At 36.5% G+C, this 27,129-nt stretch overlaps 1 protein-coding gene and 1 long non-coding RNA gene across 4 annotated transcripts in view; both read left to right on the forward strand.

Annotated features, from left to right (window-relative positions):
* Positions 1 to 8,376, forward strand: part of LOC132121161 (zinc transporter ZIP11-like) — a 105,439-nt gene extending 97,063 nt beyond the window's left edge. For 2 of the 3 annotated variants that reach the window (XM_059530343.1, XM_059530344.1), the window contains exons 8-10: positions 6,299 to 6,397; positions 7,665 to 7,823; positions 7,894 to 8,375. In XM_059530343.1, the coding sequence (XP_059386326.1) occupies positions 6,299 to 6,397; positions 7,665 to 7,823; positions 7,894 to 7,972 (337 nt within the window). In that variant the 3' untranslated portion in view covers positions 7,973 to 8,375. Of the gene's footprint in view, positions 1 to 6,298; positions 6,398 to 7,664; positions 7,824 to 7,893 lie in introns of all 3 variants that reach the window. The other variant, XM_059530345.1, reaches the window with a different exon arrangement.
* Positions 8,377 to 14,116: 5,740 nt separating this feature from the next.
* LOC132120913 (uncharacterized) overlaps positions 14,117 to 27,129 on the forward strand; it is a 50,391-nt gene continuing 37,378 nt past the window's right edge. The window contains exon 1 of the long non-coding RNA XR_009426188.1: positions 14,117 to 14,725. This is a non-coding gene — a long non-coding RNA (uncharacterized LOC132120913). The remainder of the gene's footprint in view (positions 14,726 to 27,129) is intronic.

Raw genomic sequence — 27,129 nt, forward strand, 5'->3', positions numbered from 1 at the left:
AAACTCCAGCAACTCATAGCCTCAATGCCCAGACGTCTTCAAACTGTTTTGAAAAGAAAAGGAGATGCTACACCATGGTAAACATGCCCCGTCCCAACTATTTTGAGACCTGTAGCAGAAATCAAAATTGAAATGAGCTCATTTTGTGCATAAAATTGTAAACTTTCTCAGTTTAAACATTTGCTATGTTGTCTATGTTCTATTGTGAATAAAATGTTGGCTCATGTGATTTGAAAGTCTTTTAGTTGTCATTTTATTAAAATTTAAAAAACGTCCCAACTTTTCCAGAATTCGGGTTGTATTATTTGTCAGTTTTTTGCATGTCGACAGCATTTGATGATTTCACCATCATAAAAAAATCCAGTTCATCACCAATATGAATGCCTCATGTACGTAATTGTGTAGCTTTTTCCTAAAAATCAGTGCTAAACGTGTGCATCTGGGTCTGCTCGGAACAGTAAAGGTTTTTTTTTTCTGTGAGCAAATGCTGTTAATCAGAGTTTGGACTTCATTCATATTAGGTTTAGCTGGACTTGGCTCTGTGTGTGTGTGTGTGTGTGCGTGTGCGTGTGTGTGTGTGCGTGTGTGTGTGTGTGTGTGTATTTATACATGCATGCTAGTAAAATATGGCCCACAATCCAACTTTCTGTCTGGCTGCGTCAAAGACGCACCTGCCTTTCTCAAAGCTGCTTTTATAACAGTTTGAGAGAGAGATTCTTCATTACAGTGCTGGAAGTTGTAGATCTTTTATGGGATAGATTGTGTCTGTATAATAGTTATACAACTATGTAATGGCTTAGTTAAAGCTCAAACAATAATCAGAGGTTATGGCTAGTGCTATGAAATACGCCTCCAAATGCTTGCAAAATATCTCTAAACTCAAAGGATATATATATATATATATATATATATATATATATATATATATATATATATATATATATATATATATATATATATATATATATATATATATTACATTTTAGTTTGTTTCTTGTAAGATTAAAGACCATTGCACCAGTCGCAATGAGACATTTCACATGACTGTGAATATCACTTGCATACATGTAGAACTTTATATATTGCAGATGTTATCAAAATGTATAATTAATTAACAGTTTTGCCGTTTTTGATCTTTCTCTATTTGAGTGTATAGAAACTCTACTTGTACACATCTTGCCTAGATAGGAAATATCTGCCTGGTGGCAGTGACTTCCCTTAAAATCTTTTGGTAACTATAAATAAGCAAAGCTCTGGACTCTGCCTTCTTTGAAATACACTAATAGGAAATGACAAGCCAGCACAAACATCACCATCTTACGCTCACCAGTAATAGTTTGCATTCATATCCATGCAGTGCACACAAGAAGAAAATAATATGTGATAAAGTAAAGATGTGATAAAGATATGAAAATTTTGGCCGATACCGATAACCGATAATTCTTTAATTATAAAAGCCAATAACTGATGTGTTGGCCGATATATCTAAATCCACTTTTTAACTGTTACTTGTATAAATTGTCTTGCCATCAACCAACCCTCTACGTACACCTTATTAAGGTGTGTGTGTGTGTGTGCGCGTGTTTTGTAAAATGGCACAGTTTTTTTAATATCTGAAAGTACAACTCTTAACATCAGTCAGTAAAGCATTATAAGTATTATTTAATAACATTACAAGTATTATTTAATGATAGAACTTTAGTATTTAGAATTAAAACTTGATAACCATGTATGGATATTAGCCATTATAACTAAAACTTAGGACTGGTGGTGGTGATTTCTTTTGGTCATTCAGTGTTTCTGTAAAAATAATTGGGAAAAAAACTAACAGAAATACTGATGAGATAATGTTGATATGAATTCTATTAATAAGAACAATATGAAACGCACTAAGGATTAATGAGCTTCTGGATTCATGAATATTAATCAGGTTGTGTGTATTAGCTCAAACTGATTTGCTGAAATCAAAACAGGGACGTTAATAGGTGAGCATCAGCCAATGAGATTGCCGTTTTCACATTAGTCCCGCCCACTACCAGAAAACCAGGCAGTTTTTAAAAGCAGAAAAAAAAATCAGAAGGAACTCTGTTATATTGACAGGAAACTACAACAAAGAATATCGTTATCATGTATCGCATCAGTTCTTCCTCTCTCTTAATTTATAAGGCTAATATAGTCTAATATTGTACATAATTTAGTCACCCAGAGTGAAGATTTAGTCACATATGCGAGTGATTTACTTGCAATGTAGAGGGTTGTCAACATTTGCAATTATTTAAGAAGTATTTTAGAGCATAAAAGTATGCATCTCCTGTAATGCAGCTGTACAGACATGTTTCTAGCTTAAATCATTAACCTAAAAATAAAACATTTTTTACAAACCTTTAGTCTGAAGGTTTAAATTCTTGCATATTTAATGCTTACTTTTTAAATAAATATAGATATTTTTTTATATATAAAACATTTATTTATTATGTTAGTTTGTTTTTTGAAAGGCCAATTCGATTATATTTTCTTTGCTTTATCTGATAACTATCTCACATTGAGATCAATGCCAACTGTATTTAAAACTTTTTTTTTTTTTTTTTTACATTTATTTGTGTTAAAATTCATTTAGATTAAATTCTTACATTTACATTTTTGTATGAAAATGTATTTGTTTATTGAAAGGCCATTTTATCTGGTAATTATTTTGCCTTGAGATCTGTGCTACTTTTTAAAAATCTTTTGCTACATTTAGCTTAAAGTCTTGAATATGTAATACATACATTTTTATAAATAATTCATATATACACTGTTTTTAAAAGTTTGGGATTAGTAAGATTTTTTTTTTTTAAAGAAACCTTTTCTGCTCACTAAGGCTGCATTTATTTTATAAAAAATACAGAAAAAGCTGCAATATTGTTAAATATTTTTAAAATGCTGCTTTTTTGTGTGTATGTGTGTGTAACCTTTAATGAAAGAGAAGATAAATTAATGTACATAGGACTGTATATGTTATATATAATTGACTGAGTCTGCACTATAGAGTGAAATATTGTTTTGAGCCAGTAGATCACATGGCTGATCGACTTTGGCAAAGCAGGGGCTGTGTTTAGGTATATTTTCCCACAGTTGTGAGTGAAAAGCAGGTCAAAGATCGCTGGAAAGCCATAGTGATTGGTGCAGATGGTTTTGGGGATTTTCCCTCATTTCGCCCAGATCCCATGCTCTTCCCGACACACAGATACCCATTCAGGGCAGACCCCCATGGATGGAGAGGGGGGCACCAAAGGCCCTTTGTGCCCAGAGAGGAGCTCTGTGGTCAGACACTGGAGCCACTGTCTTCCCTCTCAATGGAGGCTTCTTCATGCTTTTGCAATAACACTGGAATGTTTCCCTTTATGCTTTTTCTGTTTGTTTTAATACAGACGTCGGCCCAGACACACACTGTATCACTAAGACACATCACTGCTTCGTTTCCCTTTACTTTTAAACTTGTGTACTGAGCTAAGAAAGGGTCGTGTTGGAATGACATTGTACATTTTAAGATCTCCACCCTGTTTTACTGCTGAGAGCTTGCGGTTACTGAAGCCTGTCCTCAGAGGTGGGTGAATAGACGCACAGAAATAGACCTGCCTCAGAGGAGTGAAATATGCCAGAGAAGAATTCCTGGGGATGGGAAAACTTGTTTCTGAAATGGTGAGAAGGGCTGTTGTTTCCACTCTGTGTGAACATTAGGCCGTGGACTCTTCAGTTGGGTGAGTGAGTTCAGTTCACCCTTCTCCAAAAACTCCCCTTGGTTTTCTCTTCGGTCTTTCATTATGCCACACCACAGTCTCTCCTGTCCTCTCATCCGTTCTTCATTTCTCTTCCCCTCTCAATTCAACAAGAAATGGAAAACCACTTCATCTATTTTCTAAATGCATCTCAGGGACTTTAGTGTGAATGATTCATCCATGCAAAATCCATAAAAATTGACCTCATAATGTTGAATCAATATGCCATAGTTTCTACACTGCCAGTCAAAAATCACACGATTGACTGAATTTATATTTCTCATGATCGGAAGGCTTTAATTCATGAACATTTACATTTTAAATAAATAAAGCTGTTTATATACATACATGCAACGTTTTTGAAAGGCCAATAATCTTGATCTTCTGGTAAAACGACAGACTTCTCATTGGTGACATATATGGGCTTCTGTATTGATTTTATTTTTTAACTCTGCCCCTTTATGCATCCATCCAATCAACAACTGATGCACAGAACCGAGTCCCCACCCTACTTTTCCCCCTAACAATCACAATATGGAAGGAAAGATCTGCTGCTACTGCTAGTTGATCATAACTTGAATTTTTCACTTTTCACATTATTTTTGGTCTGAACTAGGAAATTAGATGCACCTAACCAGACACAATGCATTGTGACCAGTAATAAAAACTAGATTAATGTCTATTGCATTGCATGCTATAGCCCCACAAACCATGATATCCCATTGGCTTAAAATCCCACTCCAGCAGATTGTATTAAAATGAATGAATGAGACTGATGACTGAATGATTAGCCATCAAATTTGCCAAAATAAAAAAAAAAAATACTCACAAAATGCCAAGAGACTGTGTTGGAGTAATGGACCAAAAGACATTTGGACCACTTTATTAATAGTTTAATGGTGCTCTTTTGGTGTTTTGGAGCTTGAAAGTTTTAGTCCTCGTTCACATGCGTTATGTTGAAGAGAACGGACAGAATGTTCCTCAAGAAATACAAATCCATGCAAATAAAATTATATAAAATAATAATTCAATTATCCACCAATTTGCCAAAATGTAAAATAGTTATACATTTCCATGAAAAAAAAGAGCCATATGGACATTTTAATTATAGTTTGTGTTTTTTTTTTCCTTGATAGTTCTAGTCCTCATTAACATGCATTACATTGAAAATAATGGCTAGAATGGTCTTCAATGCATGCAAAACTTACAAATGAGATTGTACGAATTAGCCACCAATTTGCCAAAAAGAAAATAGTGACTAATGCATGTGGCTGCCTTGAAGGAACAGTCCAAAATTGACAGCATTGCTTCAGAAGACTTGGAAGAAGAGCAATTTGGACCATTTTAGTAATATTTTGGTGGTGATTTTTGCTTGTTCTTTTTTTTTTTTTTTTGGAGCTTGACAGTCCTGGTCCTCATTCACATGCATTACATTGAAAAGAATGGCCAGGATGTTCTTCAAGTTGTATGAACGACATTGTATGAATTCATGCGCATTAGCTTCCAATTCGTCATAATGTAAAATAGTTCAGAATTGCCATGTGATCGTGTTGAAGGAACAGTCCTAAAGTTACAGTACTGCTTCAGAAGACTTCGAAGAAGAGCTACTTGGACCACTTTAAAAACAGTTCAATGGCATTTTTTTCTCTCGTTGACAGTTCTAGTCCTCATTCATGTGCATTAATTTTTGTTACGCTACTTTGATTTTGTGTTGCATGTAAGAAGGGGTTTGCAAGAGTCCGTTCTCTTCAGTCTTTCTCCCTCAAACTCTCCAGCATTAGACGGGCGCTGTAAGCCTTTCCGTGACTAGCTGTCATTAATCTGACTTCTCTGGGGGCAGTACCCTGAGCACATGCCAGCGCACATCGTACAGCAAGAGAGATTGAAGGAGGCAGTGAAAGAGTGTTGGGGGTGGACTAAAGGGGGAGTCAAAACAGAGCAGCTTTTCTTGCTTTGTGAGTGCAGGCTCCGTGAGGTCCCGGGAACTTCTAGAGGGCGCCTGCTTTATGATGTGGAGAAGTGTAGGGCAAGCAAATAGAGCTGCTTATCAGTTGTGCGGTGGAGACCACCCTCAGATCACCTCTGGAGAGAAACAGCACCTTCCCACAGCTCCCCAGAGCAAAGAAAAGTCATCCTCCATAACCAAGTGTTGTTCTTACACTCTGGTTTGAGTGAATGCCTGCTGCTCATGAGCCGTTTTATAGTCACCATCTTGGCTTGTGTGAGAAACTTTCATGCAGGATTATCCAAACACAACAGCGTGATTCCAGATGTAGTTCGTGCCCCATCTGTAACCCGTTTTTCTCATGGTCTTGTGGTACGACACACCCGTGTGCTGCACTTCAGAAAGCCTTCATCTGATTCAGACGGAGAGCTTTAGTCAGCAGTTGTTTCTCGTGCTTGGCGCGGTCGGCGCTGTTAAATCTCTCGCTGAGATAATGTGTGAAGTTAAGAGAGTTGAAAAGTTACAGAGTGTCAGAACCGATCTGTGTGTGCTCTCCGTTGGGAACTGATTTGGCGATAATGTCTGTTTCTTTCAGAAATTTGGCTATAGGCATTGGCATTCAGAACTTTCCAGAAGGCCTTGCTGTGAGTCTCCCATTGCGGGGTTCTGGGTTGTCCACATGGCGATCCTTTTGGTGAGTCCAGACCGATACACATTCACATACAAAACCTAGTGAGCTTCCTGCATGGACGACGTTTTAAGGTGTCGAGGCATAAGGTGTTACACTTCCAATACAAAGGCTGCTCCGAACAGTTTATACACCGTCATTTTGACAAACATGCACGGTTCATAATACCTAATAGTTGGACTTGCCAAAGTTTGCAAGGTTTGTGGATTTAATTATTTATTAGATATTTAAAGAATTGCTTAAATTGTATAAATGCATATTTCTTGAATGCTGAAAGTATATGAGAAAGTATTATAGTATTTACTAGTAATTACTAATAATTACTGCTCATGTCTCGCTTTCGACATGCATTGGCCAAACAGAAAATCTTAATACATAATATAATATAATATAATATAATATAATATAATATAATATAATATAATATAATATAATATAATATAATATAATATAATATAATATAATATAATATAATATAATATAATATAATATAATATAATATAATATAATAATCCTGTTTCCAACACTTATTGGTCAAACAGAATAGAAAATAATCCAAAATAGAAATAACTAATATTAAAAATAAAATAATCAAAATAAATAAATAAATAAAATTATTACTGTTTAAGTCCTGCTTCTGACACTTATTAGCCAAATAGAAAATCAAAAAAGGAAAAGAAGAAATAAAAAACACTTCAAAAACAGAAATACTTAATAATAATAATAATAATAAATATAATAATAATAATTACTGTTTAAGTCCTGCTTCTGACACTTATTAGCCAAACAGAAAAACTACATAAAAAAAGAAAAATAAATAAATAAAACTGTTGATGTCCTGCTTTCAGCACTTGTTGGCCAAACAGAAAAAAAAAAGACAATAAAAATAGAAATTACTGTTTAAGTCCTGCTTCGGACATTTATTGGCCAAACATAAAAAAAAAAAGATTAAATAAAAACATTTGACATTTGAAAAAATTGAATTCTAAAAATATATACAAAGCCAAAATTCTGCCAGGATATATTAGCCCTTGCGATATATTGGTAAACTATTAGTCTACTATTTAGCATGCTGTCTTAGAAGGAAGCTGCTTATGTACAGTAGGATGCCACAATCATAACATTTATTATGATCTATTTGTCTAAATTTATTCCTTATATGTCTTGATTGATTTCTGAGACGCTCAAACCTGTTAGTTGAGTATAGTTCAAAGTGCTGTGGTGATCAGTCCAAGTGTGTGTGTGTGTGTGTGTGTGTGTGTGTGTGTCACAGGTACGGGCAGCTGAGCGGGATGGTGGAGCCTCTGGCGGGGTTGCTAGGGGCCGTTGCCGTGGTGCTGGCGGAGCCGTTGCTACCGTACGCTCTGGCCTTCGCTGCAGGAGCCATGGTGTATGTGGTGGTCGACGACATCATTCCTGAAGCCCAAGTCAGGTGAGCAGCAGCACCGGAAACAAGACTGCAGATGTTCATGTGCCACTGAATGTGTGTGTTTCTTTCACAGCGGGAATGGGAAACTGGCCTCATGGATGTCCATTCTTGGCTTCATCGTCATGATGTCACTGGATGTGGGGCTTGGCTGAGTCTTTTCATTGGACGAATGTCCAATGAATGTCAGCTGACTGCACTGAAAAAAAGTGACCAAAGCAGCCTTTTTTCTCGGTGTTTAGGTTTATTAATAATCAATGGAATATTTTTCTACTTAATGTATTTTATGTAATTTTTTTTTTTTGTGTTATTTTATTTGTTTTATATGGGAGCCCATGTCTGCCACTGAATAAAAAATGTAAAAGGTAATTGTAACTTTGTATCTCACAATTTTAGAAAAATTCAGAATTATGATATAAAGTCACAATTCTGGGAAATGAAGTCAGAAAAAAAGAGCAGAATTATGAGAAAAATAAGTTGCAATTAACTTTTTTTCTTTTTTATTCAGTGGTTGAAATGGGCTTCCATAGTTTTATGAATGACTCACGGACCAGATTTAATTAGACAGAGCTGAAAGATTGATTGAAAATTAATTGAAAATACTTGAAAAATGATTCAAACTTGAATAAATGACTTAGGGGGTTGTTTCAGGGTGTGTGTGTGTGTGTGTGTGTGTGTGTGTGTGTGTTTGTGTGTGTGTGTGTGCATGCGTGTGTGCACGTGTGTGTGTGTGTGTGTGTGTGTGTGTGTACACTTGTGTGTGTGTGTGTGTGTGTGTGTGTGTGTGTGTGCGTGTGCATGCATGTGTGCACGTGTGTGTGTGTGTGTGTGTGTGTGTGCACGTGCGTGTGTGTGTGCACGTGCATGTGTGTGTGTGTGTGTGTGTGTGTGTGTGTGCGTGTGTGTACCTGAGAGTTTCTGATCATTAATTTAAAGACCACATGTTCTCAATATTGTTGTGCACTCATTTGAATGAAAAGCAAAGCTAATTAAATATATCAGTTGTTTTAGAAGTCTTTCCAGTCATCTTATAAGTTTCAAATGAATTTACTGTAAGTGTTTTTTTTTTGTGTGTGTGTTTTTTTTTATTGCTGATATTTACAGATTATATGCAACAAGGGGTAAGGTAGAATTTAAGTAAACTTCACACCTGATTCACAAATGATGTAAAGTGATTACACTGTACAACCCATTTGTGTTCATTTGTTCTGTTCTGTGTGTGAAATACTTGTTTTGTTTTATTGCTTAAATAGGGAGAAAGAGGTAATAAACTGATTTTCTAAATTATTCTGTTTTTGTTTTGCTGTTGTTTTTGAGGCTCACTTTGTGTTTCAATTATTTAATTATTTAATTCAATTTAGCACAACATAAATGTTTCCATTTCATGCATTGTAAGAAATTTAGCCAATGGCTAGTTTTCATCCGCTGTCTCTTGGCAGGAAATCATGTGCCATGACATTTAAGGTTTAAGGTAGATATCAGCCCTATCAACCTGCTTCCTTCTGTTTATCATTTTAACTGTAAATGCACACATGGACTTACATAATGTCAGCTTAAAATATCTAAAGAGTAACAGCTGCATTTAGTATCTCTAATCACTATTATCTAACATACACTAAATACTTTTCACATATAAAGAAAAATAGCTACAAAGTAGAGACTACAGACTTCAGACTCGATACAAATATAATTCTTATCACTGTTATAATATCACAGGTGAAAACTGGCAGAACGTTAGATTAATGAACTAATAGCTAATAATTTTATGGTATCTCATGGGCAAAAAATATATATGTAATAATAATATTAATAATAATATTTTGAGTGCATTTTTCTTATTTTACAAATGATCTGCCAATGGAGTAAGAAAAATATGGCAGTGGCAATTTACACTAAGTGGATTCAACATACTTTCTTCGCAATAGATCCTATTAGCTCTAGATGCTATTTACAGAAAAAATGTACAGTGAAAATCGTGATATATTCTATTTAGCATGTAAAAGTAGCAGTTCTTTGCAACAGGCTAAGTGCAAATAATAATTAGATGCTAGTTATACTTTATACTGGAAGATACATTTGCACCTCAGTATTGTTATACATTAACAGGATGCAATAATAACAGATTGTAAATGATTATATTTATTACAATTATAAATAGCTGTTTCATTATTAAACACTCGTTAGGTACTTTACTTACATTTTGTTCATTTTTATTGAAAATAAATTCTAATGTAACATGATGGGAAAAGTGAGAAGAACGAGCTCGGTAAAACCGGACTCTAACCCAATCAACCGCGTTACAAGCTAGTTTCCGTGCCAAAAACATTACTACCTACACCATTGAAGCCGTTATTCACATGTGTCATATTTAACCATATGTGTCGATGGAGGTCGGAGCTACAGTAGATTTGCACTTAGTAATAGACACTCCGAATAATCTTGTATTCCATTTGCATTAAGATTATTTTTATTACCACACTGGCAAATAATTTTACTTAAGTAAAATGCACTTAATTTAGAAGTGCATTTTTCACTTTAAGGAAGTGTTTAAAAAGGGGGAGGAGACCGAAAGAAACTCTGGGTTTACCGAAGAAAACCTGCTCCTGACCAGGTTAGGTTCATAGAGTAAGTTACCATGGTAACTGACTCTGAGTATAAGTTAGCTCTCTTTCAGAAACAGGCTCGACTTACCCAGCTTTCTCGGGTTTGACAAACCTCCCATTCTGAAACAGAAAACCCAGAGTTTACCTCATTTCAGGGTTAACATACTCGGAGTTTTCACTTAACCTCCTTTCTGGAATGGGCCCCAGGAAGTGCCAATGCATAGAAGTTGCACAATGCTATTCACACAAATACAACACCAACATAACGCAAAAAAATAATGCAGTAAACATTATTTTAACAACATATGACGTTGTTAAAACATAAAAATTGATAAGACAGAAAAAAATAGAAGAAACAATTAAATTTTTAAAATAAAAAAAAACAATCCAAATCATCACACAGGGAATTCTGGGAATGACATTTTTTTTTTTTTACTGTAAACTTGTTCTTTTTCACTTCCAAAACTAAAATGTCCTGTTTGATTTATTACAGGTTTTGACCGTATACGGCAAGGGAACATATTTTTCTGTAAAAATTTCGATAATTTTTTACAGTGTGGTTTTGCATCAAATGCTGGATATTGACATTCTTGACTGTAATTATATTTCAATCAAACTCAACAATTCAACTCTGTTATCCAAGAATAAAGTTATGTTACGTTACGTTACGTTACGTTACGTTACGTTACGTTATGTTATGTTATGTTATGTTATGTCATGTAATGTTACGTTACGTTACTGTTACATTATGGTTAAGTTATTTTATGGTGTTACATTACTGTTACGTTATGTTACGTTACTGTTACATTACGTTACTGTTACATTACGGTTCCGTTATGTTATGGTGTTACGTTACGTTACGTTACGGTTACGTTATGTTATGGTGTTACGTTACGTTACGGTTACGTTATGTTACTGTTACGTTACATTATGTTATGGTTTTATGTTACTGTTACATCACGTTACCTCACGTAACTGTTACATTACTGTTACGTTATGTTATGGTGTTACGTTACGTTATGGTTACGTTATGTTACTGTTACGTTACATTATGTTATGGTTTTATGTTACTGTTACATCACGTTACCTCACGTTACTGTTACATTACTGTTACGTTATGTTATGGTGTTACGTTACTGTTACGTTACTGTTATGTGTTATGCTTCTTTAATTTATAGGCAATATTTGGTACCAAACTGGCAATGAAAGCTTAGGGCTTTTTTCTTTTTTTATATATAATATTTATTTTTTTAATAATTGCTAAAATGATAGTGAAGTGACATTCAGCCATGTACGGTGACCCATGCTCAGAATTTGTGCTCTGCATTTAACCCATCCGAAATGCACACACACAGAGCAGTGAACACACACACACACTGTGAGCACACACACACACACTGTGAGCACACACCCGGAGCAGTGGACAGCCATTTATGCTGCGGCGCCCGGGGAGCAGTTGGGGGTTCGATGCCTTGCTCAAGGGCACCTAAGTCGTGGTATTGAAGGTGGAGAGAGAACTGTACATGCACTCCCCCCACCCACAATTCCTGCCGGCCCGGGACTCGAACTCACAACCTTTCGATTGGGAGTCCGACTCTCTAACCATTAGGCCACGACTTCCCACAAAAGAATCATACAAATCTGTCCCACAGGTTGGTAACATGTTTGTAAAAATAGATAGCAACCTCCATAGAAAATGAGCACAGCATGTATAATTTGTAGTTTTAATTGCTAAGGTTGACATTTGAACATTTTCTGGATGATAATTACTTCAGACCCTGTTTTGTTCTCAAAGTGCCATTTGAAACTGGAAGTGTTTCAGTCCAAATAGTACATGAACTATGAAGAGAATTTGGAAGAAACCCAATGTTTTGCACTTGGAGTGGTCATTAATCTTGTGGTTTCCTCTTGCAAAGTGGTTAATCTACTGTACAACAACATGTTACTCATGTTGCATTTATGTGAAATCTTTTTACAATGCACCCAGAGTTAGATTTATATTTAGCCATCTGAACTTTTTCAAGTGATTTTCTTCATCTCATTTCTGTGCTCCACCACTAACTGCACATGTGCTTCTTCGTCCACCGCTTTGTTGCATTATTCTATAGGGCATCCAAAGAAGACATTCCCATATACCAACTGAATATGCTTCTCCGTAAGCTTCTTACAGAGCTCAGTTAGCTGAATTGCATAGGTGTTATATGTGTTGTGGCAGTGGTTTGGCATGAATTGCAATAGACTCAATTCCAGGACTAAACTTTTTGATTATGCCTAGGTGGATAAGAAGGTTGCAATCAATACTTCATCACATTAGAAGCCTTATAGTTAAAAGATTTCTTTGTCAATGCCTAAGTCTTTGAACAGGATGGAGACCGACCAGCTGCTTCCATCGAATCACCCTTCATCTGTATTTTGTTGAGTCAATAGAGCTCTGTTCTGAACTCAGGTCAACTCGTTACTGGAGCTGGTTATTGCATTTAACAAAACTGACTCTGTCTTGGAAGTTACATATTATTAATAATCCAAAATGACTAAGATTGTCTTTTAAAAGAGACCACTAGTGTAGAAAGCCAAAAAAGCTGAATAAATGGCACACAACAACTGTCGCCTTCATCCCCCTTACCTAGATCATGAAGAAAGAGGCCTTTTTGTTGTATTTTTCAGAAAAATCTGGAATATTTGGCTGCAGTCATGCAATCTGTGGCACTGAAGTGGTTTCGGTTATGGCATGTGTGAAGGAATGTGTTGAGGTTAAATAGAGAGACGGCTCACAATGTCTTTGTGTTTCATAGTTGGCCTCCCGGTCATGCAGTAATGCATCTTGGACAAGCTCACCAACCAAGAAGTATGTGTGTGGGTGAGTGTGTATTATTTCATAAATCTTTGCTTTTGACCGCATATGCACCAACTCTTTATTTCAATATGAAGTGTTATGAAGGGAATAATTCTGTCAAACAGAATACAGTATATGTCAATCTTAAAATATAATAAATCCTGAATATGCATTTATACATCTGAATAATAAAGCAAATGTTCTTTTAGTGTAATTGTACAAGCGTCCAGCTTCTGGTGTCAGATCTTTCCTGATTTTGATCAAGTAAAGGTCAGAATAATATCTCCAGATGAACTCTTCCTGGACTGAAGCAGCTCAGCTTTACTCGATTCTCCATCAATCATGTTTTAGAGTCTCAAATCTGATCCTCAGGATCTTTTGAGAAGCGTTTGTTTCTTCATCTTTCAATCAGCACTGCATTATATGTTCGGATCATTTCAGTCTCATCTTACAAAGACACATTATTGACAACAGAGTGATGGTTATATTTTATTTAAGTTTTATATATATATATACATTTATTTGTTTTTTTTGCTCAGTTTGGGCTCCTGAATAAAACTGAGCTATTTTATATTCCTTCATATTCTCACCAAAGCTAAGTCGTATCTAAGGCATAGAAAGCCGGTTTGATCAAATATGATGCAAATCATAAAACACATAGAATGTCTTTTTATGCAAACGTATTTTAAAAAATATTTTACATGGCAATTTAATGGGTTTATATGCTGTAACTAGCCAATATTTTTTTTTTTTTTTTTTTTTTTTTGCTAGATCATTTAAATTATCCTGCTGTGCAAATTAATTTTTAAGGTCCAAATTCCAGGAAGTTGACCTCATAAAAATATTAATTAAGCCTAAAACATTCTAATACAATTTCCAAATGCAAACACGTCGTTAATATTAGACATACCGATATTTAATAATTAATATAAATCTTATAAAGCATTCGATATTATGTAGCATATATAAAATAATCTATAAAAAAAAATTGGAACAAACTACAAGTCCCATGATGCAGCGGCGCTGCTCTGAGCGCGTGTGCGCGCCTGTGGAATGAAGGGCGCACTTGTTGAGTTTGGGAACTTCCAGAGCTTGAACTTCTCACTTCGGACGCTGCGGAGTTCTCTCATCATCATCAGCAGCAGCAGCAGATTCAGGCGACTTGGAATGATGCTGACTTTTTACGTCTGGGACTGTTTTGGTTTGTTGGATTGGATGTGGATTGTCTTTAGTGTTTAACGCGTTAGACGCGCTCCGTTACAGAGCGTGCGAGTAATAAATAACATTACTATGAGGATGTAGACGCGCCTTTAATGCACTCGCGCCACTTTAATCGATTCCTGTCTGAAGGAGAGTTAGTGTTCGATGGGGCTATTGGGATATGGGACTATTTATGGATCACTGGACTTCAAACGCTCTCTAAAGGGACTCTCGCTGGAGCAGTGGATAGAGAACATCGCTGCTTTGCCGAGGTAAGAGCATTATTGCATCCTAAAAGACATGCTAGAACAAGACTGTCGTCCTGAAAGCGTAACTGTGACATTGTTTCAATGGCTCTAGATGAAACTAACTTTGTGTCCTGTAGTGGAGTGATTGGATGAGATGCACCTGCGCAAAGTGTCCTCGCGCGAGCTCTGATTTTAATTTTCCACACCTGTGGCATGTGATGGAGGTGTTTGCGCTGCACATGAGATGCATGTATGTCTTCAAGATTTGTTAAGCGAGTAAACAGCCTGTCAGATGAGGATGTGGAGACAGGTTTGAATCAAAAGATGAATTGCGTGTGTTTTCTCCAGCAGATCTGTGCTATCAACTCACTTCAAATAATTCTGAATTAATAAATATACGTAAAAAAATAAATAAATAAAATGTTTGTTATAGCTGAAACTTTTTTCTTGTGTAGGTGGGTAATTGAATCAGTTTTAAATGTTGTGTTTCATAATTAACTATTTTGCCCCTTAATTATTTATTCAAAATTATTAATCTAATAGTGTGTAAAATTACAGTGTGCATTGTGACAACTAACCCCATATAGTGTGACATCTATAAATGCCTACACACACTTTTTGAGTGTTTAAGATTAATATTTTCAATGTTATAGGTCTGGTGTATATTGCTGACGAGGGGAAACGATTATTGTGTCTATTTACGTCCATTCTCACAAATCAACGTTTATACATTTAGTTTATACTTTTACTTTAAGGAAGTTAAAGAGGACTCTTTTGTCTCTCTATAAGACAGTAAAAATTGCTTAAACGAATGCACTTAAATGAGTAAATACAGAAACGTTTTCTGGACGGTTGCCCTAGAATAGAAGAAGCACTTCTGAACTAATAGAAAGCACATCTTGTAGTTGATCTGTACTGTGAGAAGAGCCCAGTGATTGGCTGGCAGCAGGTGCGTCAGTCCTTTGATTGGTCCAATCGGTCTCACTCGCTGATTGGATGAGAAAACAGAAGTGTTAAAGTTCAAGTGTAGGGCAGTGGATCAAGTCTGTTGAGTTTACACATTGAGTTCTGCTGGTCTCTTTCAGTCATTTTAGGATGGTGCTTCTCCACTGTGTTTGTCTCCATCTGCTGGTAGTCGGATAGCACTTACACTGTTTGGGATTTTTATTTTTTTTATTTTTTTTTTGTTGCTCATTGGGTTTGAATGGGCACTTCATTGATGTGCAGGTATTGACGGAGTGGGACTCAATATATGGTGGGATTTCTGGGTATTTTGCTGCCATTGATATAGTGAATGTGTGACGACGACAGCATTTAATTTGATCCATCGTAGAGCCATAAATGAACATTTGACTGTTGATATATTTTGCTTATGTTGTGCTGTAGTTCTGCTCGGCTATATGCACTTTTCATCAATACCTATACGATTCTGACTATGTTATATCCGATGGTGTTGTGGGCAACACGATATGTCTCTGCTCTCATACATGATTATTAATCCTGAGGACTTGCTTGAACTAATGCCCTCAGAAGATGTTGAACATCAGTGGTTCATTTTTCCAAATAACGCCACTGAGGTCCAAACATCACAACTGTGCCAGTACTGTGGGCTTCTAATGAGCTGATACTGATCATTAGGACAGTGTTTTAAAGGCTAATATGGATCATGTTATCGTGCATGCTTTGAAGAGTTTTCAAATATGAATAGTCTCTCTAATATTTTCCATTTGTACTGTTTGAAATGTTTTAAAAAGCTTCATATTCCATGAACTTTTTATTTCATTAGCTCATGCACTTCGGTTTTTGAGAGAGTATTGATGCACAAATGAAGCCTACAACCAACCAGTTCCAAAAAGAAATTCAAAACCTGTGCTAATGGAAGGAAAACAACTTGATGAAAAGATCGAATGTATGTTTTGGTGATAATACAGCAGAATGAGAGATTTACAAGCAGTTTTTAAAAACCTGGCGGTCACTACTGACCAAGAGCACCAGATTAGTTCAAGCGTTTTTGTCACGACATAAGAATTAAACATGCAACCAGACGATGATGTGTGATGCAGCATCATGCTATTTACAAAATGTGTACAGCTTCAAATGGAATTTATACTGTAATAAAAAAATGCATGAGTTTTAAAGCATGAGTAAAACACCTGTGGGAAATGAATAATAATAAAAAACAATCTAATTCTTCATATTTAACACTAATGCACACTGAGCCTATTATTTTCTGACTTTCTGCAGTGTCTGTTGCCAGAAGATGGCAGCAGTGCTCTATTAATGAAACCATTTGATCAGGAGACTGTGCACAAGCAACAAGTTCGTACATCTGACTTTTCTGTCTCTCAGTGTCTTAGAAAATAATTAAACACGTGACACCAGTAGATCACATCTGACCAAAACTGTCTCTCCTCAGAGGTTTTAAGCGTTGAGACGAACTGTGGGCCGTCTCGGTCTTTTGTGTTTGCATGTATCAAGTTTCTTCAACCATATGAAGTCATATCTTAATCATGCCTCCAAATCCTCTGGATTACAGTGTTTTAGTTTACGCTCAGCAGTCATGCTGAAACAACGTGCAGATGTGAACCTGACAGTGGCCATCAATCACACATTTAGACTAATATACTGGCAAAGACCAAAGAAAGATTCAGTTATTAAATGGCATTTGACCAGTTTGGCCAGACTTCTTTAAATTAATCCTGCTTGAAATATTTCACAATAATGATAATATAATATTACTAATAATAACTAGCTCACTAACTAAATACCTTACTTGGATGGGTGCAACTTGTTACCAATCTGCTACTACACTCCAAATAAATGCAAATAATGCTGCATATAATGCCCTCTTCAGGCTAGCGGTGGGATGTGTAACCTATATAGATTTTATTATACATGTTTATGTATTTATTTCTTTAAAAGAGATTATCTTGAAAGAAAAAAAAACGTTGAAGATCCCTTTTGAACTCTGAGATGCTTTCGCAGACATTTTATGCCTTAAATGCTGATTATTGTTCAATATTTCATGAAATAGTGCAGACAATCTCTTATTTTATGCAAATGATGCTGTTTATGCCACAGACAGTGTTCAAACTGTACTTTATTATAAATCTTTGGTTTTAACCTTTTGTCCAGAAGGCTTTGGATGTGTTTCTTAACTGTAGTCTTCATTCGTTAGCAGCTTTGTGAGAGCAGACTGGTTTTAGATCTCAGTAATACCTAGTTCTGCTTTAATAGGATTAGGCTTTGGACTACAGGGGTGTGTGTGTGTGTGTGTGTGTGTGTGTGTGTGTGTCAGCCGGCTAGATCTGCTTCTAGGATGTCAGGTGAGCTTCAAACTATTGGAGAAGGATCGTGATGTTTACAGTCTTTCAAAGGGTATTTCCAACTCGTATGTAATGTAATCTGACAGCATTCTGCTGAAAAATAGTTCCTACAGGAAGAAGTTAATAAGTAAAATCTCCATAATCTTTGCTGCAGGTGTGCAACTATTCATTTTTACAATAACCAAGTATAAAATAAGGCATTATTTGATTCCCACGGAGCATGTTTTTATTTTTATTTTCATGCTTTTTTTTATGGTTTATTGTCCAGTGAGGGACTCGATTGTTCAAACAGTACATGTAGCAGGTAGAGTCTAAATAAAGGTCCAGATAGATGAAGTCATGCAAACCTTCAACATGATGTAACTAGTATAACCACCTACACTTCTTCAAAAGAGTTTATAGTTCAACCACCTTCTGATTCTTAGCAAATATCTCAACTCTGTCTGCAGTGAATGGGTGCCGTCAGAATGAGAGTCTGATAAAAACATCACAATAATCCACAGCACTCCAGTCCATCAGTGAACATCTGGAGAAGACAAAACCTGAAACAAATCCAGCATTAAGATGATTTTTATCTAAAACACGAGTCTATAATCCATAATTCCTCAGTGAAAAAGTACATCTCCTGTTGTCTTGCACATAGAAAATTAGTTTCGGACTGTTTTGGCTTGTAAACAATGCTGGATCTGTGCAGATTTCTCTCCTGATTCAGACCAGAACACTTTTTCACTGGAGGAAGTGGATTATAGACTCGTATTTGAGATAAAATCATCTTAATGCTGGATGTGTTTCATCTTTTGTCTTCTCCAGATGTTCACTGATGGACTGGAGTGCTGTGGATTATTGTGATGTTTTTATCAGACTCTCATTCTGACGGCACCCATTCACTGCAGAGCATCCATTGATGAGACACTGATGCAATGCTACATTTCTACAAATCTGTTCCCATGAAGAACTTATCTACATCTTAGATGGCCAGAGTGTGAGTTCATGTTCACCCTAATAAAAAAATGTTCTTTTCCCTCAGAAGACGAGTCTAGAAGGCTCCATTTAATCTCATTGCTGTCTAGAAGCAGCTCACAGATGCCTGCTTGCCATCCCCCACTTTAGGGTCTATAGACAGTGAATACACGTGTGACTAAACGTTCATGTTAGTGATGCAGTGTCAGATGTAAGACATAGTCAGTAATATGCATCAAAAATGAATAGAATTTGCTTTTAAATGCTCTGTTTCTGTGCAGCGTTCAGGGTTGGGAAGTAACAGAATGCACGTAACGGCGTTACGTAATCAGGATACAAAAACCTGTAAAAAATACCATTACATTTAGTAAAAAATGGAGTACTATTAGAGGATTTCAGCAGTGTTGAGCAGCAGCGTCTCTACTAATAGTGAAACTCTGAGTTCAGCTGCTTGAAGAACAGCACCGTTATTACCTCACTAGTGAGAAATGCCATGTTCTGTAGCTTTTTAAGGTGCTAAACTAACTAGGCCTATTTCACTGATAAAATCATCAGAGCAGCGCTGACAACATGTTTGTGTGCGGGAGAAAGAGAGAACGTGTGCCTTCTGTACATGATAAAACCTCATTTACATTTAGTCTTTCATTAGACGTGCCGAAAGCTGCCAACAGACAAAATGCAATACTTCATGTTCATGTTCACAGTGCATTAATGTTTACAAACACAACTTGTGATTTTAATAATGGATAAGTAAATGCTGAAATTAACATGAACTAAGATTAGTTAATGCTGTGGAAAAATAGTTCATTATTGTTTCTTATTAACTAATGTTAACTAATGAACCTTACTGAAGAATGACTGCAGATGAGGCATTAAGTGCATGGCACTGCGACCAACTTAACATTGGACAAGTTTAATATAGAAATATGGTCCCTCAGTTTTTCAAGATCAGTTTTAATCATGTAATTTTTAATAGATTTGAACAAAGGAATAAAGTGCGACTACGCACAGACCGTATTGATTGTAAATACAAAAATAAGACGAGTAAAGAAAATGCAGTACTTATTAAAACAATCACCCTTTACTTGAAAAATCAAACACACACAAATTAAAACATTCTGTTACTTCTAACTCTCTCTCTCTGGATGATCATTTTAGATGTAAATCTTTGTCAGATGACATTGCTGTTATTAATCAAGATATATAGCAGTGGAGAAGAGCAGCTTTCAAACAGCTTGGACGTGAGTTTTAGTTAAAGGGATACTTCAACCAAAAATGTTAACTGCTCCATGATTTACTCGCACTCAAGCCAACCTAGGTGTATAAGACTTTCTTCTTACAGAGTTTTGTAAAAAATGACATGGCTCTTCCAGTATTTTAATGGCAATGAACGGGTGTTTTTTTTTCCCAATAGTCGAAAAGAAGTCCAATAAAGTGCATGCATCCATCATAAAAAGTGCTCCATATGGTGAATATAGGCCTCCTGTGAATTGATGCGTTTTTGTAAAATAACAAAAACAAATAAAAAGTCATAATTGTGAGTTCATGTCCTGAAATTCTAACCTTAGAACTCGCAATTGCAAATTTGTCTTTTCATGATTTGATAGTTTATATGATGCAATTCTGAGAAGCTTGTGATTGCGAGAAAAAAAGTTGCAGTTTACCTTTTTTATTTATGCATGCATGTATTTATTTATTTTTTATTCAGTGGTGGTCTTCCATATGTCTTTTGATAATATTGTATGCAAACACAATCATGCCAATAAAGTACTTTTAATTGAAAATCGTAGACCTTTTCCAGACTTAAATGACTGGGAATTTATTGGGAATTCGATTTCAAATGCAGTACAGCATTTGAGCAGAAAGAAGGACAGGTGCAACAAATATTAAGGGCTGACACACATTTGAATGGATGATGTCATGAATATGCTAATGAGCTACATTTAAGCAACAAGTTTTAGTTACTTTCCCTTCAGAAATAGTTGTCAGCAGTGATCTGAGCTCGTTCAAATGTCTTCTTTACAGATGCAACTAAACTTCCAACTCTTTTGACACCCTGTCTAAAGACATTTATGTGTCACATGCATGCGTCACAACATTACAGTAAGTACAGAAACACTCACATGTTCTGTTCCCCCGAAGGTCGCTTTAGGAAGCAACACCTCTTAATGAGGATGGATGGCATCGTTATGTAATTCTAGACAAAAAGAGCAGATCAACTTAGAGGGGAAAAACTGTGAGGGTAAGAAAACAAACAATGAAAAGAACATTCAAAGTTTTCTTTCCACTTCAGCTCAGTGTTCATAAAAAAACACACTTTCTGCTTAGTTCAGCCTCCGGGGACTGAAATCGAGCGTTTGGCCTTGGAGAAAGAGAGGGAGCGAGACTTGTGTTTTTGTGTCTAATTGTCGTGGTGATTGAGAGGGAGAACAGAACGGAGAATGAAAGCGTGAAAGAGAAATGGCCCTCGTGACACGCTAGTAACCATGACAACCGTTCCTCTGGGGACCGACCCCCCTCTTTCAGAGCTCCGCCTCCAGCTAAACACCCGCTAATTGGGCCACTTCGCTTTGTGTGCTTCTCCACTGATCCTCGTGCCAGAAATATCATCAAATGTCGTCTAATCACTTTCTCTGGAACTCATTTGCTGCTATAGATCCCCGCCGATCATAAGGAATCCAGAATGTGTGCCGGAACAATGGACTCACGGCTCGTATAAACTCTCCAAAGTAAATTATACGAGAGCGTTCTGTCTCCTTCATGGTGGTGAACGCTTTTGGGAGGATCTTAAACAAACGTAAACCTCTTGTGTGGTGAACGCAGTCTTCAGACCGGTTTAGTCGGCATGCACCAAATGAATTCAGTCTGGAGAATGTTTATTGCTGAGCTCTGGTCCAAAGCAAGTTGGGTTCACTTTGGATATTTGGACTTTCTTATATGAATATGTTTATTTGTACGGCACGATCTAATCCGTCTTCATAGTCCTGTGTAGTTTATAAAGTTGAGCTAAATTTTGTGGCTATCTAATCGGAGCATGAGCATGCTTTATCATAATTGTGAATAAATTAATGTTCTCAAATATATACAGTTTATCTTTCTATTGTTCATGGTATAATACAATGAGTAAAATACAGAATTTAGTTTACAAAGAACGTACTGTAGATGGATGGATAGTATAATGTCATATTTAATTATGCATACATTTTAAAGTCAACTTTATTTTTTTGAAGCTTTTGACTAATGAAATCAGGAGATATTTTAAGAGCATAATTTGTAGAACTCATCAGATTTCCCCCTAAAACCTGCTGCCTGAAAATACAAAAGATTTAATTCAGTAGCAGCTGATTTTGTAGTTGTTTGACATTTGAATACAGTTGTTTATCAAGTTCGTCCGTCTCCAGCGATGTCTGTAATTAAAACACTGCTTTAGATTACATCCTGTTGTAGCGACCAATGAAACGTCTCTTCACAAACACTAATGAGTTTGTACAGAAGTTTACACTGAAGCGGTGTGTAGTAATTGTTTACTGCTAGTACACTAACACCTGCTATTCTGCATGCTCTGCTGCTCCGGATCAGACTGCATGTAATATGATAGGGAACTTAATCTGTTTTAATATATACTATATACTATAAATCAATATACTTGTGTACTATAATATATAGATTAAACACATTGTTGAATGATATGAATATGCATATATATATACAGGTGCTCAATAAATTAGAATGTCGTGGAAAAGTTAATTTCAGAATCAGAATCAGAATCAGAATCAGAATGAGCTTTATTGCCAGGTATGTTCACACATACGAGGAATTTGTTTTCGTGACAGAGCTCCGCAGTGCAACATAACAGCGACAGAACAAAAAAACACAATAAGGAATAAAAAATACAAAAAAATACAAATAGGTGGGTAAGGATTGACAATATACAAATTGACAATGTATGGCAGGTATATTAAAATGAGCATTTATGTATGTACATGTATATTATGTGGAAAAGTTTTAACTGTACGCTAAGTATGTGTGTTTGGATAAATAAGTGTATGTGTATATAAATATAAATATAAGTAGTGTAGTGTGTTCCATGTATGTACATGTATATTATGTGCAAAAGATTTACGTGTACGCTAAGTATGTGTGTTGGATAAAAAGTGTAGTGTATATAAATATAAATAGTGTAGTTACTGAAGTGCAGAGGATGGATTCGATGATGGTGGAGTAGAACTGTTTCAGCAGATCCTGTGGCAGGTTAAACTTCCTCAGCTGGCGAAGGAAGTACAACCTCTGCTGGGCCTTTTTCACAATGGAGTCAATGTGAATGTCCCACTTCAGGTCCTGAGAGATAGTGGTGCCCAGGAACCTGAATGACTCCACTGCAGTCACAGTGCTGTTCATGATGGTGAGTGCAGGGGGGTTTCTCCTGAAGTCCACGATCATCTCCACTGTTTTGAGCGTGTTAAGCTCCAGGTTGTTGAGACTGCACCAGACAGCCAGCTCTTTAACCTCCTGTCTGTAAGCAGACTCGTCACCGTCCTGAATGAGGCCGATGAGTGTGGTGTCATCTGCAAACTTCAGGAGCTTGACAGAGGGGTCCTTAGATGTGCAGTCATTAGTGTACAGGGAGAAGAGCAGTGGGGAGAGAACACAGCCCTGGGGAGCTCCGGTGCTGATTGTACGGGTGCTGGATGTGTATTTTCCCAGCCTCACTAGCTGCTGCCTGTCTGTCAGGAAGCTGTTGATCCACTGACAGACGGAGGTGGGCACGGAGAGCTGAGTTAGTTTGGGCAAGAGGAGGTTTGGGATGATCGTGTTGAAGGCAGAGCTGAAGTCCACAAACAGGATCCTCACATAGGATCAGTAATTTCAGTAATTCAACTCAACTTGTGAAACTCGTGTATTAAATGAATTCAATTTACACAGACTGAAGTAGTTTGAGCCAAAATCATCAAAATTAAAAGAACCAAAGACCTAAACTACTAAAGTCTGTGTGCATTGAATTTATTTAATACACGAGTTTCACAAGTTGAGTTGAATTACTGAAATAAATTAACTTTTCCACGACAGTCTAATTTATCTAGATGAACCTGTATACACACACACACACACACACACAAATCAGGACGATGATCCCAAGCATACACCAGCAAATCTACAACAGAACGGCTGAAAAGAAAAGAAACAAGGTGCTGCAGCTGTCCAGTCAAAGTCCAGACCTCATCCTGAATGAAGTGCTGTTGGAAGAGATCTGTGCATAAACAAATGCCCCCAAACCTCAATAAACTGGAGCAGTGAGTGGGCCAGAAATCCTCCAAAACGATGTGAGAGACTGATAAAGTAATACAGAAAATGATTTGTTGACTAAATAAAGACACAGTGTGATATGTCATGTGCTATTGTTCGGCTGAGGTTTTATTTTCCAAATTTAAAGTCGTGCCAAGGACCAGATGGTTCTTTTATTATGTCCTGATACTGCATACACTTTTACTTTTTTCATGCAATTTGTGTGAAAGTATAAAAATAGGCTTAAGTTTCAGCAGCTAAATATAAAATGGACAGTCTTTCTCCTCCAGACAAGCAGACCCAAGTATCCATGACTCATTATGCACTGCACTGATTATTGTCCAATCAGATGCTCTGTAGAATGAGAATGTCCCGCCCACCATTACCACCTGCAACAGACTAATAGCAAATCACTATAGCTGATTGGTCCAGTTTTGGTTGGCAATCTCTTACCCTAAAAACCAATCCATGTTCTTGAGCTCGAGTTTGCTCAAACTAAACACTTTGCTGAGGCCACTGGAGGATAAAAAGATCCACAAGCTCCATTTGTAGCAAATGAAACAATGCAAATCATGTGATTACGTATTGCCCCCCTTCTGGCCTCTCTGAACCCTGTGCTGGCGTCCCGTCCAGCCTTGGGTGAGGAATTTGGATACTCATTCCTGAGAGCCCATAAATTCTCTTGTGTTGTTTTGGATTTAATTTTTTGTAGCATTGTTAACCACTCTGTCTCTGTGTGTGTGTGAGGTTGATGTAGAACAAGATCACATCAGTGCATGTGACACATCTGTCTCCATCAAGCAGTGTTTAAGTGTGTGAACTTACATGTAAGTTTAAGGAGTGCAAAATTCAACTCTCCCTGAAAGTCTCCTGCGGTTTATGGATGGTGTCTGGAATGTTCTGTAAATATCATGATTTCTGAACATCGTTGTTAGTTCTGGAAAAAGTCTTGAGTTGCAGTTGTTTTGGTGCAGCATTTCAGTGAAAAGTCTCTTTAGGTTGGATTGGGGTTAAGCTTTCTTTTTTTACCCACACTGCTCACAGTTTGAACCAATTATCGTGAACAATTCGCACTTGTTCTCCAAGCATCTTACATAGAAGTGACCCTGATAAAAGGCTTAAATTTTGAGTTGTCATGCTTGCAGGAATCAGGGTTTAATCCTGCCGTGGATTGTGGTGTGGGTTTCATTTGAACCTTGAGGGACGCTTCCTACCTTCAACACCAACTGGTTTCAAATCCTATAGACACGTTTAGGGTAACAGTTTAGGGTTGTAACAATAGCAGAAGCATTTTTTGGTGCTGAATAAAACCAGGTTCTATAGAAATAGGTTTCATAAAGAACTGTTCTTTTAAAGTGTTGTATACAATTTATTGGTGTTATAAAGAACCCTAAACTCTAACACAAAGAACCATTTTTAGCAATCAATGTTTCTTTATGGCAACCCGCCATATGCAAATAATAAATGGATGTGGAATTTGTCACATTTTTCCTTGTAACTTCATAAAACGTGTCCGTATCAAAGAAAATGGCACATCATTGCTCAATGTGGATGCTCCCGATTGAAAAGAGTCTGAAATCAACATAATCCAATCCTGAGACCTGAGATATAGATGCTACTTCGCTAAAGACATGTCTCTACCAATGCATCCTACATTATTCCCTTCCTGAGATTTTGCACATCATTTAAGAAAGATAAGTGAAATTTCCTTTGAGCACACTTTTATTTTCTTGGCTTTTGTCAGCATGAGAATGTCCAAATGTAATGCAAATCTACTTTCTAAAAATGTAGAATGTTTTCTATCCAATGATACCTATTTGACTCCCCTTGCCATAATTTTAGAGTTATGAGTCTTTACTTTAGTGTATGTCACTCAGAAAAAATGCCAAATTCAACACATGGCCAGTCTCAGTTTAAGTGTTTGTGGCATTTTGTCTTTTTGAGCAAGAATCTGCTTTACTGATCTTGTTGTTTTACTCCTTCAGCACATTGCGTAGTTTATAATGTTACAAAGTTACCTGTACAAACACATTCTCACTCTTCACATGGTCAGGACCCTTTAGCGTCGTCCATTGCTTTAAATAAGAACACTTTGGCATCATGCAAAATTCAAAAGGCATTGGGATATAACATCATGATAAAATTATATATATTGGGTAATAATTTTGCCATCATCGCGTATATGTTGGGGTGAGATTTTTCAATGTAAAGTCACAACAATTTTATTTACATTACACTATTTCCACATTTATGAGCATGTAAACCAACCCCTATCCTTAAACCTATCCATTTGTCAATTTAAAACACAGGATTTAACAGGCAGACACAACTACAGTAAATGTTGCAGTTGCATGTTTTATATTGTTCAGAAGTGGGTAGGTTTAGAGGGTTAGGTGCTCCAAAATATCTATGAAAGTATACATTTATATAAAATTATTTATATTTTTACAAATGCATGCAAACCATTAAATGCATTTTGATCTGGCGTATAATGCAAACAATTGAAAGCAATGGAGTACCCTACACGTCGAAAAATGACACTAAAGGGGTCAATATGTGACGAGTTGAGAGTGAGAACGTGTTGGTACAAACCACAGCCAGATTTCTCAAGGCCATCTAATCTGGTCTTCCTGAATTGTAGAAATACATTGTATAACTTATGTAGAGGGATTTTTATTTTATTTTATTTTTTCCCTGATAAAACTGTTGCTCAGCATAACATACATAAGCAAACGTAATACTGTATTGGAAAGGAAATGTATTGGACAGGAGCCTTAATCAGCTAGTTTATATATGTGTTTCATGCTTTTGAAAGTAGTCTCTTGTGCTCACCTAGCCTGCACGTATTTGATAAAATAA

This window comes from Carassius carassius, chromosome 39, assembly GCF_963082965.1.
Source record: "Carassius carassius chromosome 39, fCarCar2.1, whole genome shotgun sequence".
Taxonomy (NCBI): Eukaryota; Metazoa; Chordata; class Actinopteri; order Cypriniformes; family Cyprinidae; genus Carassius; species Carassius carassius.